At 36.8% G+C, this 18,127-nt stretch overlaps 1 protein-coding gene and 1 pseudogene across 1 annotated transcript in view; both read left to right on the top strand.

The window, feature by feature from the left end:
• The window catches only part of CPQ (carboxypeptidase Q), a 165,768-nt gene that overhangs the window by 86,118 nt on the left and 61,523 nt on the right, over positions 1 to 18,127 (top strand). The window contains exon 5 of the mRNA XM_070942106.1: positions 16,836 to 16,947. Within this exon, the coding sequence (XP_070798207.1) occupies positions 16,836 to 16,947 (112 nt within the window). The remainder of the gene's footprint in view (positions 1 to 16,835; positions 16,948 to 18,127) is intronic.
• Positions 11,208 to 12,216, top strand: LOC139315692 (transgelin-2-like; annotated as a pseudogene).

The raw sequence follows: 18,127 nt of genomic DNA, 5'->3' as shown, positions 1-18,127 counted from the left end.
ACCTACACTAAATATAAGACTATTGTATAATGTCTTATAAAAACAAAACTCAAGTACATATTACATTAATTTTAATTACCTGGAATTATTCTATTCAGTTTTTATTGCTTTAACTGATAACAAACTACCTTTTTTTTAAAAGGATCAAAAAGCAGATCTCGGGGTACTTTTCCCTGCCTTATTCATTATGTTTCCTTTTCTTCTTCATATTATTACTGTATTTTATATGGAATTTATAGATTTTCAGTAGGAAAAACTATTTTACCATGTCTAACAAATCACTTATTTAGGAATGCAGTATAACCAGTTTTTGCAGTAAATGGACCTCAAAAAGAAATTGAGGATAGAAAGGATAAAAGTGAGAATAGTTAAAAGTAGAAAATTCAATGAAGGTAATGTTAGATTTGGATGTAATCTAGTAAAAGATATAGTAACTCATTCAGTGGAAAAATGAGCATTTTTACATGGGGGCAAAGGTTTCATGAATTTCAATAACACTAAGATCCATATGACTTAATGTATATACTATGCACTCAAGTAAACAAGGAATTTAATATAGGAGTAGGGCTAGACTTCCCTATTTGGGGTCCTTCAAATGTATTGTCTACAGCTAGACAATTCTAGCCAATATGGTAGGCTGATAGCTAGCTAGTAATTATAATCAAGGGGGTTCTAAAACAGCTTTGACTACTCATTCATACTGCAATGCCAATGTCTAACAATCAGGAGTGTTTGGTTTTTAGAAAATTAGTGACAACAAGTAATATGAACATTATATTCCTTCAGTTAAGTAACATAGAAGGAAAAGATACATGTAGTTCTCTCCTGAGAGGAAATTTATTGAGCTTGTCATAATGTTTTGGCATTTGTTGATTTTTTGTTTCCTGAGGACAAAAGAACTTCCAAATTAATGTCACATTTTGTTTTAGGTGAAACCTGTCAACACCTAAGGGCATACAGATCACTTACCTTCTATGTGAAAAATAATTCTTGTCTTAAGCTTTTTTGGACTTTGTGAACTCTATAATCTTTTTTTTCAAAGTGATATCCAGAAATATTCTTGTCCTTTCTCTCATTGGAAGTTGAGACCTTCCTAAGTCTAATTTATTATCTACATTTTGGTGTGACAATACTTGTAAATAGGATGTCCAGTTCTGTCTATCACACCTTAAGAAAGGTGCTTTTATGTTGGCTGTGGTGCAGAAATTGTCATGCAAAATAGTTAGACCATTGAAACCTTCCTTGATGGAGGTAAAATCACAGTGTTTTAAGATCTTAACCAGAGAGAGAAAGCAAATCAAGAGTGAGATTGGCACTACTGGCATAATGCATGATATAGAAAAAAAGTAGATGCATTTTATGAAGGAGCAAATCCTGCATATAGCCATTTTTGGGAGAAAGTTCTCTGTATAGACTTAAAACTCGGAAATGAGCCCACTGCTCCCACATTTCTCAGGATGTGGTGACAGTTAAACTCCCTTTAAAAAAGCATTCAATAAATAAATGGAGGCTATCAGGATGGTTTTTGATGGTAATGGCCACATGTTATGTGCAGAATGAGAGGATCCAGGCCTTTTGACTCTCAACCTGGAACCATTTCCTCCCTCTTCCTTGTGAACTTGGATATTGTAATTTGGAGAGTAATCCAAAACCACAAGGGTCCTGAGACTGCAGGAGTCTGTTGGATTTGTACAACATACATATATGCAATCAGTTTGTCTGCAGTTCAGTGTATTATGTGAACATAGCCAGACATGCTAGGATGACTAAATTCTGCATCATTTATCATGAACACTGAGCACTGAATCATTGAACCCTGAATCAAGTCTCAATATCCTGCTGTTCATCTGTTGCAAAAAATAAAAACAAAACCCACAACTTTCTCTGTAGTTTAAGAATACAATTACTGTGTAGCAACTGTGCTTTTCCAAGTATAGATCATTGGTAAACAGCAGTTATACTGAAATGGCTTTCCGTGCTACTTCAGATGAAAGAAAGCGAGGCCTCTTAATCACGTTTGAGCTATTGGTGATATTTTATTATTTATTTATTATTTATTATTTATTAATTCAATTTGTATACCGCCCCTCTCCGAAGACTCAGGGCGGCTCACAATGCATTTAAAATCATTATAAAAAACATTTAAGAATTAAAAACATTAAAAACATGTTGAGCATGTTTTTTTGAGCAAGGTTGATATAATTTACTTCCAAATTCAGTGGTTCAGAAACAGAAACCAAAGAGCCTGACCTGTTTAGACTGCACCCATTCTGCATGGGTTTTGTACAATTGCCAAAGCTCTCCACATCAGTGACTTGAGGCCTGGTGTTCAAAACAGACTTGAGGGTTGATATTTCACTTTTTTCGGGTGCCTGAAAGCTGTTCACAATATGGGACTCCAATTCTGAAAACCTTTAAAAGGGAGAGTGGGAGTGACAGTCCATCAGGGATAGCTGTCAAGGAAATGAATCAAAGGAAATTATTTGTTTTGACTTCTTGGTGATTTATATATTTCAGCATTACGTGTTCTGTCACTAAGGTTGTTGTTTTTTTAAGCATAATGAAACTGTGGTTTTAAAATTCCAGCTGACTCCCAGGTGCTTTACTTTTTGGTTTGTGGTGGCTCCAGAGAATTCATAAGAGCTTGCAAACGATTATTTTTTTTAAAAAAGTCAGGGTTATTAAGCCATTTTTGTCTTAAACTGAAATTATTCCATCCCCTTTCCCCAAAATTCAGAGAACCCCAGTTTATAGGGGTGGGGAAGGAAGGACCCTATGTTCCCATCAACACTGATAAGCTTTTCTTTTGATTTAACAGCCTGTCATAATCTGCCTTTTGATTTATTAGTATTATTCCATTGTCTCCTCCTTTCCTAATGTTTATATTTCTATGGTGATGTGTTTGGGGCCTGCTCAAATTAAGAGTACTATGGATGGCTCTTTTGCTAGACATCCCTCTTAATTTAAGCAGGCTTACAATAAGTATGCATTCTTCACATGGGTTTGACAGCCATTTTAATATGACAATTGAATCTTTTCAGCCTCTCATTTTGTCTGCCAGCAGAATGATTCAGCATCCTTTTAACATACTGTAGGTGGAAGAGGGGGTTGGCTTTTTTGTGTTTTGGGAGTAAAATGCCTAGTTTCCTTCTGACTTCTCAAGAACTAAAAAAAGAAGAGTGCAAATGGGATATAAAGGAATATACTATTTCTCTCTATCCATTGTTGGTTAGAGAATATCTTCAGGGTTGCTAATTGGTTACATGGAATGTAAGTAATGAATTAGACCTGGGATGGAATAGATATCCATTTGTAGGCAAACAAAATGGCATCTGTTGTGGCAAACTCTCTGAATTGGCTGACCTAGTCTCTTTATATCTCTGACTTGCTCTTTATATCTCCAATTGTCTGGGTTTTTTTCCCCTCTTAAAAGGATGACTTTTTTTTTCAGTTAAACTGTTGCTTGGTCTTTAAACATTTATCACACAGTGATATCAAAAGAAGCCTCTTTGTTTATGATATGGTCTCTTTCCAATAAATTCTTTCTCCCTGCACACGCTCATCTCATTTCGGAAATGCATAGCTGTATTTCTGAAAAAAAAAACATTTGGCATTTTTGTAAGCGCATGCAGTCCATTTAATCCTATATTCAATATGTGCGCTTGATGTATGAGCAGATTCCCTATCTTGCAAAATACACAGCGCTATTTTTGCATGGTATAATTTGAACATTTAGACTGGGACTGGTGGGGATTAAAAAGAAATTTGGCAAATTTTGCTTGGTTACCTTCCTGAGAAAATGGTTGTTGTAAACAGGAAAATTGAAGAAAGAATTGAAAGTATGAGGATGGATAGCCCTGAAGAGAAAAGGGACTGCTAACATAAAGCAGACAGTTGTCTTTTTTATAAGTGTGAAAGGGTCACTTAATGAAAGTAATAAAGTACAAGTGTTTATGTTAGCTAGTGTTAGTATCAGAAAGGAAGAACAGAGGAAGCGCCATCAATGGACATGCCGAATTTGAAGGCACCAGGGCAACCCCCATAGTAAGGTCACCCCCTCAACTTATCTGATGTAGCATTCTTGGCCTAAGTGTCACATAATAGTTTACATTACCGTGTAACTTATTGCATTTCCTTGTAAGAGCATATAATTTGGGCTCTTCAGCATTTCTTTAACATGAGGTCCTATGTTCTCTTAGATTTATGCATGCCAGTAGACCATATTTGTTTGCATTATCTCCAAATCTTTTGGCTCTTTATTTAGTGGGCTTTTTTCCCACGACTTAATAGTGCTATAAACATCCCACACATGCAACCCTCCAACTCAGTTTAGAAGTTCCAGTATATTACACCAATTACTTCTTAACATCTGTAGGGTAGTATTCTTCATTTTCTATAGATGTGAACAACAATATAAGAATTTTTTAATCATATGGATGGCATGTTGTCCTTGTGTCCATGTGCTTATGCTTAACAGCTTCTATAAAACTGGTCCCCTAAGGATTAACTATATCCCCAGAATTGCTAGGAATTCAAAACAATTATTTCTGATATGTATGCCCAAGCTTTTTTGGGAAAGGAAGACAAAACATTCCCTGTAAACAACAAAAAAGCAGAAAATTCAAATCTGAGGCTGCTCATTTCAAAACCATTATCCTATCAAAAATATTGGTACTGTGAAAATATTTGCAAACTCAGAGTTGCACAAAAATGTGTACATTTGGGGAAGTTGTGTACAAAAGGTGTTTATATGGGAAAACCATATATAAAGATTTAGAATAGAATAACAGAGTTGAAAATTGGAAGGGACCTTGGAGGTCTTCCAACCTATTGCTCAGGCAGGAAATCCTATACCACTTCAGAAAAATGGTTGTCCAATCTCATCTTAAAAACTTCCAGTGTTGGAGCATTTACAACTTCTGGAGGCAAGTTTTTCCACTGATTAATTGTTCTAATTTTTAGGAAATTTCTTCTTAGTCCTAGGTTGCTTCTCTCCTTGATTAGTTTCCATCCATTATTTCTTGTCCTGCCTTCAGGTGCTTTGGAGAATAGCTTGACTCCCTCTTTTTATGGCAACCCCTGAGATATTGGAACACTGCTAGCATGTCGCTCCAGTTCTTCTTTTCATTAAACTAGACATACCCAATTCCAGCAATCATTCTTTATATGTTTTAGCCTCCAGTCCCCTAATCATCTTTGCTGCTCTTCTCTGCACTTTTTCTAGAGTCTCAACATCTTTTTTATATCGTGGTGACCAAAACTTGATGCAGTATTCCAAGTGTGGCATTATAAAGTGGTATTTGTACATTAGATATGCAGAAAAGCAAAGATAGGCAGAATAAACATGGCAGGAGACATTATATTCAAGAGCAAATGCAGAATTATCTTGCATATTTTTCTTTTTAAAAACTTTTTATTTGTGATATTGCCATATGGCGAATATAATTGGTGATGTACTTTTCATCATCTTAATTCAGGAGTGTTGAACAGGAAATCAGTGCAGAGTATTGTAGCAAGAGGACTTGTCTTTCGCTGGAATTGTTTCTCTTTCCTTGAGTAGGGGGGAAAAAAAATAAAAGTAGATGAATGAGCTGGAAGACAGAAAAGGTTTCCATCAGTTTTGGCTCTGGCCCTCTCCACTGATAGCTTTTGCTATGATGGAAGAAAAAAAAGTCACCAACCTCTATTTTAGGTGCTTTTCTCAGTTCTAAAGAAATATGCAGTTTTGTTGTTACTGAAAAGAAGATGGGAAATAACTCTTATTCTTAGAAAATACCAAATATTAGATTTAATAATCTACCTGAGGATGCATCATTAGCAAGTAAAGCATACAGGACAGGAAATAGTAGTATAGGACAATTGGAAAAAGACATGATGTTGAATACACAAGAGGAGTTGTATTATACATTGAATCTCTTCTTGTACACACAGTTGCATGCTTCAGTGGGCATAGATTGATCCCTTGGCACTTTGTTGGTTTTCTCATTTCTTCGTTCTGGTAAAATTTAACTATACGTTACATGTATTTTGTGATTGTGTCTCCTTTTAGTTGTAATAACATAAGTAATTTCAATTGCGCTGATTGAGAAAATGCATTTGGATTACAGTATATCATAATGGGCTTAAATCTTCCATGTGGTGATGAGAGAAGGAAGTAGTCGTAGAAGTGGGAAAACCCACTTCATCTCTTACACACATAAACATAGACACTACTGAATATAGAACCTTTTTTATCTTTTCTGACAGAAATAATTGCTGCCCTATGCTATTCTTTCACCAAGAGGCTGTCAATGTAATTAGAAATGCTAAAGCAACAATTTATAAAGCAACAGAAAAGCATATAGGCCACGTAAGAGAAAAAAAGTGTCCATCATAACAATCTATGCAGCATGATTCATAATACACATTCATATTTGATTGATCTTTCTTACGGAAACAGAATAGTTTCAAGCCCTCAGCTGTGATGCTGGAGTTTGTATAGAGAACTGGCTAGCTAAAAATTTTAAATTACGAATTTAGTCTAATCAGGCAACCAGGTTATAAGTGTTGGTCAGTAAAATTAGTAATAGGAGGATTTTGTTTTATTTCATTCTTTAGCATAGCCATGCGATAAGAGTTGAAATGATAAATTAGTAACCTGCCATTATTTTTCTGAACCAGGAAAATAGATATCAGTTTTACAGCGTTTTGGCAACTAATCAAAGTTTCTAAGCAACCTTCAAAGCTATGAATATATCAGGCCAGCACTGTCATGCCTATAGGCTGATAATTTCCAGTTTCCCAGAAATGTATCGATTTACTTAACTAAATTACTTTTTAAATAATTAATTCTCAAAGGGCAACCATCTTACACAGGATTGTTCAAATCTATTGATCTTTTAGCATCTTGCTTGAAATCTTATGATATTTGGAGAGGCAATGCTAAAGATATTTTAGTGAACTGGCTAAGAGATTTGCTGATGAATTCAGGCATTTATTTACTGGCATTTTATTTATTTATTTATCAGTCACATTTAGAAATTGGCCATCTCCCTCACAGAGGGACCCAGGCAGGTATACAGATGAAATGTTAAAAATATATAAAATGTTAAAAACATAAAAACTAAATATAAAAATATAAACTAGGGCAAGAATAATTAAAAATGTGACATTGCAAGTTAACTAAAGGATGGGAGGCACTAATCAGTCCCATGGTTGTGTACAGCTCTATGATCCCCAAGCAAGATGGTAGAGCCAGGGCTTTAGATATTTTCTAAATAATCTAAGAAGGTTGGCGATATATATGTTATTGCAGTTGAGTGTTTACACCCCTTAGAAGTATATACCCTGTTTCCCTGAAAATAAGAGATCCCCTGATAATAAACCCAATCGGGCTTTTGAGTGCATAGTATGCTAAAATAAGCCTCCCCCTGAAAATAAGCCCTCCCCGAAAATATTTAAATGCAGAGCTGGAAATCAGGTAAGACGGCAAGAGGAGCCCCATCTTGCTCCATGCACCCCAAAATAATAAGGCCTCCCCGAAAATAAGGCCAAGCGCTTATTTTGGGGTTCAAAAAAATATAAGACAGGGTCTTATTTTCGGGGAAACATGGTAGTGTTTATGAACAATTTGGGTAACAGGTTCTCAGATAGATGAACTTCCAAATATAGTCCCTTTTATCTTGTTATCTGTTATAAGATGAAGCCTAACAATTTTGTCCAAAAGTGTTCAGTCTCTACAGGACTGTGACATCTGCCTTTTCCTATTGTATAGAATGACTCAGTTACTGTATTTATTTATTTATTTTGCTTTCTGGAGTTTCCTATTTTCCACATCACTTTTTAAATTGAATTTTCATGTAGGAACCTTTTCTTTTTCTTGCACAAAAGGGCATTTCATGGTTTTAGGTTATTCCATTTCAAAGCGTTTTAGGCATTGTTGAAAAGAAATAAAATAGCTTCTCACATAACTATTTTAAACTCATTTTCATCCTAGTCACACCTGTTCACTTTGCTTGCCAAGGCTGATAACATTTTCTTCCACTTGTAACACTTGAAACTGTTGCTGAAAATTAGGTCTTTTTTTTCCTTTTACCCTTGCTACTCCCAATAGAAATATGGATTTCAGAACTTCAGACCTACTGAAACTTGATAATATAAAATGTGGACCAGGATATGTCAGTCTTTGCTGTTTAGAAATGCCCAAATATTGAGCTTTTCTGTTTTACTATCCCACCCCAACTCCATGCAACTGAACATCATAGAAATATGTTTCTGTGGGACATGGAAGTCCTATCAGTAGGTATTTGATGCCATCAAATTATTGTAAAATTCTAGAGTTCTACAGAACACAGTTTGAAAAACTCTGTTCTAGAATTCCTTCCTGAAGAAAGCAGTGGATTTTTCTCCTTAATGGCATTCAAGACATTAGCCCTAAATATTTATCTGTATAAAAGAACATTTCCATCCTTTAATGGAACTGTTTTAATAACATTAGCTTCACCTTCAGCCAACTTTAAAAAGCATCCCTGCATCTCTTTCAAACTGTTAAATAATTACTCTTTCCTTGGGACAGGCAAATAATGAGCACATCTGAGTTGTTCAAAAAGCCAGGAATTAATCTTAGCCTTTGGGGGCTATATCCCAGTGAGTAGATTTTATAAAATGTGTTGCCTTTGAAATAAAAAGTAATAGGATCCATGAAGTGGGGTGGCCTTGAATCCATGAGCATCCTTGCTCAACTAATACAAGGATGGGGGGATAACCCTTGGCAAAGGTCTCTTTGAAACTGGGACTTGCTTGTATCCCACTTACGCATTTCCACAAGTCAAAAAATCTTTACAGAAAAGGAAAGGCAAGAGTAGTATATGTGATAGTTTGTGCTTATTAATAACAAGAGAGATCCTGTGTATTTCTGCTTTCTCTTTCTGCTTATGGCACTGGATCCAATGATGAGAAATGATGCACGGAACATGTTTGGTATTATGTTGCATCTGTCATAGTATGTTCCTAGAGACCTTTACAGACAGCTATTGTACTTTCTCATGAATAACAGCATGAAAACAGAAAGGTCCTTTGAGGTTCTTTAATAGATATCTATATAGAAAATGGTAACCTTTTGTCATAGTAATCAATAAGTTCAAGTTGAAACCATATAATAAAATTCAGACCCACTATTATTCCTGCACATTTCCTTTTGATTTCTTTCATGGCATGTATAATAGAAATTCAGCCAATGACTTGTACTATTGCTTCTATTTGTTTGGTGTAATCTAGTTAGGTTTGGGCAGACAATAAACTATACATTTTCTCACCTGAAAGCAACAGCATAGTTTAAAAGTATTTTTACTAAGACACTGGTAGAAAAATGAGATATACAAAGAGGATGAGACAATCTTTTTGTAATACATTTTTAGTAACCAAGTCAGAAGATATAAAACACTTTTTACTATAATATTTTTGCTGCTGTTATACAATATTGCCTTACAGTCTAGGTATATATATGGTTGAGTAGCTTAGAAAAATTATGCAGACCAGTTAAGCATTCCTTACTACCAGTGATCCAATCCAATTTTCAATTTGTCTAATGTGTCTCTCTCAGCACTTCCAAATTTGATGAAGTTATCTGGAGGGAGGAAATAATATATTAACATAAATGATGTTATAATATTCCCACTATATTTATGGATTGCTGTGAGGAATACATTTTTCCTGTGAGAATTTTGTGCAAACTGGTAATTAGCAGTCAATTAATGATAAATGCAACTAATTAGATGCTGTTAACTGATAAATGAGTTCCAAAAATGATGATTAAAAAATAGTGAGAATATTAAATAAAGTCTAGCTATTCAAAGCATTTTTTTAAAACATGTAAGTTTTAAAGGAAGGAAAGGAAAATGATAATGCTGGATCCTCCATCTTCATTACCCTCCACAGGGTGAAAAGGGTTGACTAGCCTCTGTAGAGAATGAGTAACAATATTAGCAAGCCAGTTTGGTATAGTGGTTGAGGCAGCAGGCTAGAAACAGAGCGACTATGATTTCTAGTCCAACCTTAGCTCGGAGTCCCTGGGAGGCCTTGGGCCGGTCCCCGCTCTCAGCCCTAGGAAGGAGGCAATAGCAAACCACTTTTGAAATCTGAAGTCAAGAAAACTACAGGAGCCTCTCTAGCAGTTGACAGGAGTTAGCACTAATTTGAAGGCACACACACATAGAGGATGGGGACAGGGTTGTAAATAATGTGGAAAATCTCTGTATACAAATTTTGTATTTCTTTGCCCTTCTTTATCCTTTGCCCAAGGAACACAATGCCTTAACCACTACACCAAACTGGCATTCTAAATTCAATGTAAGAGGACTCTCTCTCCCTCCCTGCAAACTCAACCCTTCGTAATATTGAAAACATTGCAATCAATGACTCAGATGGCTGGCGTTCCTTCACTATATAGGATGCATACAGTGTAGGGATTGAACTCAGTAGTGTAAATGCCCCCCCAAAATTCAATGATTTTATGTCTCTCATAGAAGAGGGTCCAGGGATTAAAACTATTTTTAAGAAACATAATTGCACTCCAATTGCACAACTGAGCAATTCTCCTTAAATAAGTAGTAAAGATGTTATACTTCATAACAAAAGAGAAATTGAATGCTGGGTACATTGCAAATGTACAGTGACTAATTCAATTTCCTAAATGTCAACATTATGGTGATTATCAAGCACTAACTAGTCATGTGATATTTTCTCATCCAGACAAGCTGCATTTAATAAAAACAAGGACACTAAACAAAGTGATTCTTCATCCTCCCACTCACGTATGTATGTCCACTTTATAGAATGTTTCATTGCTTCTCCAAAAGCAATTTTCCCCCTCCCTACTTATTCTTCTGTACCAATAGAAGTGAATATTTGTAGCTCAGGGTTGAACTCTGAGGTTCTTGATGCTCTCTGAGCTTGGTAGTTTTCCTGTAGACGTTTCATTACCAAACTAGGTAACTTCATCAGTGCTAGCTTATTATTCTGTTCAAGATTCTGCTATGACGTGTGTGTATGTGCAAATCAGAGACTCGGATGGCTTTCCTTCACTGTATGGGATACATATAGTGTAGCGGCTAAACTTAGTGCCTAGAGAGTAAGGCACAGCTTTGCTTAATCTGGCAGCACTTGCAGCCACTCTCCCCAGAGGAAGATCACATTTTTTGGGAAATCCATCACCCATCCACCTTAGCGTCATGGCAAACCGAGGCCCTACTTATGGACTCAGTTGGGAGGTTCAGCAAAAGATCAACCGACAGTACGATCCTGACCTGGAACACATTCTCATCCAATGGATCAAGGCCCAGTGTGGGCCAGACATTGGAGAGCCTGAACTGGGTAAAGACAATTTCCAGAAAGGGCTGCTGCTGCTGCTGGAGCGTGTTTACAGTAGCTCCTCTTGGTTTATATTTTATTTTATCAATTTTTAGTATACCCATTGGACCCTTTTTATTTAAATAATATTTTTCGGAGACGATAACAGAGTAGACCACAACACAGACAAAGTTTTGGCTAATAAGGACTAATAAGGCATGGGGAAAAGAAAGAAGCATCATGGCACCAGCCCGGGATCTCTCCCACCATTGAAGAATGCAAAACAACCAAAAATTGATGAGCACTTTGCAGACAAGAGATTTGTAAGTAAAAATATCCCTCCTTTCATTTCCAACAATCTGGAGAGGTTAGAACGGGACCGGCAAAGAGATTTGACAAAACAGCAGATACTAGACTTTCCCGATCTGGGGGGAGGGGAGCAAAATGACAGTCAGCTGTTTTTTTTTTTTTTTTCACTCTGCCTGCTGCTCAACAGCCTGTATCCTAAGGGCCAGGGACCTGTAGCCAAGATCCATTTTCACCATGGCCTTCAAACAAATGGAAATGATTTCTCAATTCTTACACACGGCTGAGAAGTACGGCATCCTGGTGTCAGATGTTATCCAAACTGTGGATTTATGGGAAGGGAAGAACATGGCCTGCGTTCAGAGGACCCTGATGAACCTGGGTGGTTTGGCAGTCTCCAAAAAGGATGGCTTCTTCGCGGGAGACTCCAACTGGTTCCCGAAGAAATCCCAGGAAAATCGCCGGGCCTTCTTGGACGACAAACTCTGAGCAGGATAGAACGTCATCAGGTTGCAGCTGGGGACAAACCAAGGGGCTTCCCAGGCAAGCATGATGGGTTACGGGATGCCCCGTCAGATCCTTTGAGCACACTGTCCCGGCCTTCCCCTTCACCTCCTCCAATATCTTCCTTTTTTTTCCAGAGAACTTTCCGAGTTTCTTTTCTCTAAGAAACAATCCTTTCGGATTAGAACTCCATTTTTCCTCCAGACTTCCTCCTTTCGGCCATTTTTTTAAAAAATATTAAAACAAAAATCCCTCTAAGGGTTTCTTCAGTCGTATCTCCCCACTCCTGCTTTTCCCGTCTCAGCTGAGAATTATTTTTTTTCCCTGTCTCTCCATCATTTCACGACCCTTCATTTCTCCAAGGATGCTCAAATCTTGATATATGTTTCCCGCCCCCCTTCCATCCACTCAGGACTAATTCGTGTCCAAAGACAAGAAGGTGTGTTTTTTCCCTATCTTGCCTGCCCTTCTCAAAATATTTTGAAAAGATCCTAGATCTCCAACTTCCAAAAAGACCTTTTAAGGCAGCTACTTTGGAATCGAAACCCAGGTTTCACACTTCTCTTCCGGACCAAAATAATCACTTTTAAAGAAAGTCTTATCTAAAGTATTAGGGGGTTGTTTTGCTTCATCCCAAAAAGACCCATTCGATGCTATAGAATAGATGGTGAGCTGAAACTACTGCGTTTCTTAATTTTGGGTGAATTTTTGATAGTCGTGCACTCACGCCCACCTCAATCTGAAAGAACAGGAAAATCAGGTGATTAAATCCCTTTCTCCAAAAAAATCACCCCTGGGGAACGGGGTTCTTGGAAGACCCCTATCTACGCTACCTGGGTTCAGCTTTTAGTTTGAGGAGAGGGCGATGGTGTTAAGAGAGGACACAATCATATAGCGGAGTCTGCTGTAGTCTGTTTCTCTTGCAAAAATCCTTAAATCAGTCAAGGGGAGGGGGAGGAGAGGAAAACCAACCTTGGGGTACCCAGGTCCATGGTATTGCCTTTCCTGTATTCACCCCTCCACAGCTCAGCCCAACCTTTTGGTCTTGGCCTTCAGGAGCTTTTGTTGAGTCCCACAGCTTTTGTGGGGGCAAAGCCAGAAGCGATAACTACCCTTAACTTTGAAACGGTGGTGTGGAAAGTATTCTGCCTTGAGGCTCTTGATAAGAAATAAAGATTGATCAATTCTTTTGTTAAAAACAAACAAACTCAGTGCCTAGAACTGGGCACAGTGACAATCTACAAGATGTTGGGGAAAGTTGTGAGAAGGGGGAGGTCTTACCAAAGCAGAATAAAATGGAACAGCTTCCCATAATTCAGAAACTATGCTTCCCTTCAATTGCTATTCTTTATGCCATATCCTATTGCTGACTTTGAGTTTGCAGACAACTACTGTATTAATTCCAAAATCTATTTCACAATAAACATCTTCAAGTCCAATATTGTCCATCCTATAAGTGTACATTTCTGAATGAAGAACGCTATTAAATTTCATTCTGCTACTTTCACCCAATTTTTCTAATCTACCAATATTGTTTTGAATTTTATTTCTGAGAGCTCAGAAGACAAAACCTCTGATCCTGGTGACTGACCCAGATTGGATCTTGCAACATCCAACATCCAGGACACTTATATTTGTCGAAATTTGTGAGTTTTAATAATGTCAGACTACAAATTATTGCAGGGATTTGGATTATTGGTTTCCTTGCACTATTCAGGAAGGTATAGTTGAAGACATGGGAAAATCACTTAAAGCAAAGCCCAGAGATATTAACTTTCTGACTGAATTCCATGGTGTTAGTTCTTCTGCTTTGCATTATTTCAAATCCCTGGTGATCTGATCAGCCATATCTAAATTAATCCTTCTTCCCGTATCTGCCTGTCGGGTTCTGTAAAATGTTCTCCAAAGAAGTTGATAGCTATTTTTAAAAAATACTCATCTCATTTCCCATGCCCGCTTGTAAAAGGTGCTACAAAAAAGCTCACTCAACTGCCAGACTCTTATCTTTGATGTCAGGCAAAGAAATGCCTGACATCCTTCTCTGCTGAAGTGTTTAGAATTTCAGTCTCAGACTCGCTGTTTTAAAATTTCTCCTTTGTTGATCCATAATATTGTTGAATACATTATGTATCTGCTCAGAGAAGATATTGGAATGGCAAAAATAATAAAGAAGTAAGGAAATAAATGTATATTTCTGGCTTCCCTAGAGTTCTTCAAAGAGAAAACTGAAAACTTGATAAATGAAAAAAATTTGCGCAAAGTTTATGTGCTTACCCTGCTGTACTTGTTACTGATATATCGAATTGTGCTCCTTAAAAGCTTTTACAGAATCCTCAGCACCACAGAGTGGCTCATTGATAGAAAAGTCATGGGACAAAAAAATACCTCTCTCGGACAATGGAAAATCTGGAAAACTAACAAATAGGAACACTTCTATAGAATACCACAATTGTTCTATTCATTGTCAAATGTCTCTTGATTTGCTTCAGCATGGAACATGGAAACCATTATACCTAAATCAGTGTTTCTCAACCTTGGCAGCTTTCAGATGTATGGACTCTAACTCCAGCTTGGCTGGAGAATTCTGGAAGTTGCAGTCCACACATCTGAAACCTACCAAGATTGAGAAATACTACTCTAGAGGGAATAGCCAGTCAAAGCAGAGAGGGTTGCTGCTAGAAAGACAAGTGGCCAAACCCAGGGGTGAAATCCAGCAGGTTCTGACAAGTTCTGGAGAACTAGTAGCGGAAATTTTGAGCAGTTCAGAGAACTGGTAGCGGAAATTTTGAGTAGTTTGGAGAACTGGCAAATACCACCTCTGGCTGGCCCCAGAATGGGGTGGGAATGGAGATTTTGCAATATCCCTCCCCCAGGAGTGGGGAGGGAATGGGGATTTTGCAGCATCCTTCCCCTGGAGTGTGGAAGGGAATGGAGATTTTGCAGTATCCTTCCCCTGCAACACCTACTAAGCCACGTCCACCAAGCCACACCCACAGAACCGGTAATATAAAAAAATTGGATTTCACCACTGGCCTAACCTGAAAAATGTAGCTTTTCCTCTTTTGTTTCTCAATCTGCTAGAACTGCTCCTCTCTTGGAAACAACATTTTGAAATCTGTAGGCACACATGTCTAATCCCACGGCAGATCACACCACTTTCTGATTCAAAATTGCCTATTGAGTAGTGTGACTCCTTTCCTAGGAACAAAAAAAAATAATAATTCTCTATCAGGCAATACTTATGCCACTTTGGTTGCCAGGGAACATCATGCTGTGTTAGTACGACAATATTTCACTGTTGCTAAGAAGACATTGCTTCTCATTTAAATATAGTTTTTTCCTATTCATTTATAAACTATCCTATAATTCATTGCAAGACCTTCAAGCATTTTCTGACATCTGTGTTTGATGAAACAACTCAAGCAATTTATACTTGTGCCAGATTATATACATAGCAGTTATTGCTTTGATTTTTGTCCCCCTCATTACTTGGTGTTGAATAAGTGAGGTTGTTATGAAATGCTGAAATACTATAATCTTGGTTGGGTTAAAGTTTACTTATTTGGAGGTAAATTAACTCCTTCCAGAAGTATCATCCAAGTCTCTAGGTTTGTCCAGGGCAAAAGCAGGCCCTCTCTGGGCACTCAGTTTGTGTCATCCTTAGGCATTGATATAAAGAGTTGAGAAGGGACAGAAAAGCACCAACTTCTGAATCAGCTTTATTTCTAAGAATGTCCTTTGATCCCAGAGATCATAATCCTAAAGAATGAAAGAGTTGAAAAAACGTAATTAGGAGATTGAGAAGGATCTCATCAGTTTGCCTTCTGGGAAATCAGAAATGCCATTGCATTTGCCTTTTTGTAAATGAGCAAATTTCCATGCCAGCTATCTTCTCTTATCATCCATGACTTTCATTCAGAATGTCAAATTTGTAAGAACTGAGAGCCAGATTTTTTCAGAAAAGTGATGTCAATTTTTTTTATAAACATCTAATAGTTGCTCATTTCAGGATCAAAGCACCCAGGGCAAAAAGTCTGTTGGGAAGAAAGTTGGATAAAGAAGCGCTGGAATTAAAACTGTGATTGTTCTTTCATGTGACTGAGGAAAGTCAGTTGTTTTAAGTGGCTCCATCCTGGTATGGAATAAATATTCTTATTTAACACCTTGCCATGTCTTGGGTCTACACCAGAATTTAAGCCTTAGCATAACAGACCAAACCAAGTCAAATGTCTAGGAACTGCTTATGAGTTTTGTATGGTTGCCCAACTCAAATCTTGTGACTCTGAACAATACACAAAAGACAAACATCCAGAAAAAAATAATTCAAAAGAATACATAAAAACATACAAAGTCATAAAGGCAATCTTACTGAATGTATAAATACTGAGCTGTTCTTGTTAGTGACCTTCGCAATACGGTATATACCCACTAACTGAAAGATTGTAGAGCCATATCTTCAGTATTAAAAGTAGTAACAAGTTGATGGATATTCTTTTGCACTTGAAGTTCTTGCTTATCATAATTTCCCATTAGAACAAAATAATGGTCACAATGCACATTCCAATTACACTATCATAGTGTTGATGTAATTGTGGTTCACATTACTGGAATTACATCTGGTGAAAGAATAAGCCTATATACTTATCCCTGGGATGAACTGTCTAATTCAGCGTTTCAAATAAATATTTTTATTTCATTAGGTTGTACTAATTAGTGGACACCTGGACAGCTGGGATGTGGGTCAAGGAGCAATGGATGATGGTGGAGGAGCATTTATATCATGGGAAGCATTATCACTCATTAAGGATCTTGGTAAGTATCTATATAAATAGTATAGTGCTATAACATTTATGGCATTATCTTGCTTCTTAGACTTCCTTAACTTTATTTTTCCAGAGCTTCCGTCTGGCAGTAGCTATTTCTTTAGGAACTGTAATGTTTCTAATTTTCAAACATAGCAAACATTTCTTATTTGTTCAATTTGTGGTTTAAGAAAATCCAAAGCATCTGTGAATATTTGAAAGTCCTAATAAAAATAGTCCTGACAGTAGTGCAATTTTATTTGTTGAAATAATTTAAGAGCCACATCCTATTTGTTTGTAATCATTTTTTTTTAGTGCCTGGTTCATGATAAAAACAGCTTGTAACACCATTGTTGGCCATAAGGCTAGTCTCTGAGTGTAAAAAATAGATCTGACTATTAACAGCCATGTTTGCACCCTATCTTTTCTCAAAGTAATTTGATTAAACAGTTTTGGATGATAAATTAGGCTATGGATAAGCAACTTAACATTTATTATATGTTGGATTATACAGGCTCTAATACCTAATGCCCATAACATTTAGAAACTTATTTCTGATCTAATAGACAATGAATAGCAAATTAGTATTATTATTAATGTTACTGATTTCACGCAAAAAGTAAAAATTTGTGTCCCTGTATTTCTATTGTTTGGTAGTGAATTACTGCAGTGCAAAGGAGGGGGAAAGTCTAGAAACAAAATGTTGTCACATGGCTTACAAGTGTTAAAATACAATTATTACAAATATGGTCACAGAAACTGCTGTGGTTAAACAGCAGTTTAAGGAATGAAATATTTGGAATTCTGTCACAAAATTCTCAACAGAATTAATGGCCTGGGTTAGACTGGTACTATAAACAGGAGACTATTTCAGCAAATGCACAAAATGAATGGAAGTATATTCAGGTCCCAAATCCTTTTGGTTCAAAGCTCAGGGGATAACTAAATGGCCACTCAAAATGAAATATGACTGGTGGATATGTCTAAAGCATTAAATAAGAATCCTTGATGAAGCCTGACATATGAATTCAGTGACTATCCAAACAGGAAAAAGTAACTTTTCATAGTACAAGAATATAATTAAATTTGTTAATCATTCTAGTTTTACTTTCTCTCCCTCCCATTTTTCTCCAATCAGCCTAGAAATATTTGTCCAACAAGATTATAGTGCCCCTTTATTAATTTTTCAC

This window comes from Pituophis catenifer, unplaced genomic scaffold (genome assembly GCF_029215685.1).
Source record: "Pituophis catenifer annectens isolate HBS135680 unplaced genomic scaffold, rPitCat1.0.hap2 SCAF_3, whole genome shotgun sequence".
Classification (NCBI taxonomy): domain Eukaryota; kingdom Metazoa; phylum Chordata; class Lepidosauria; order Squamata; family Colubridae; genus Pituophis; species Pituophis catenifer.
The sequence above is the reverse complement of the archived record's forward strand: the minus strand, read 5'-3'. Positions and strand labels throughout refer to the sequence as shown.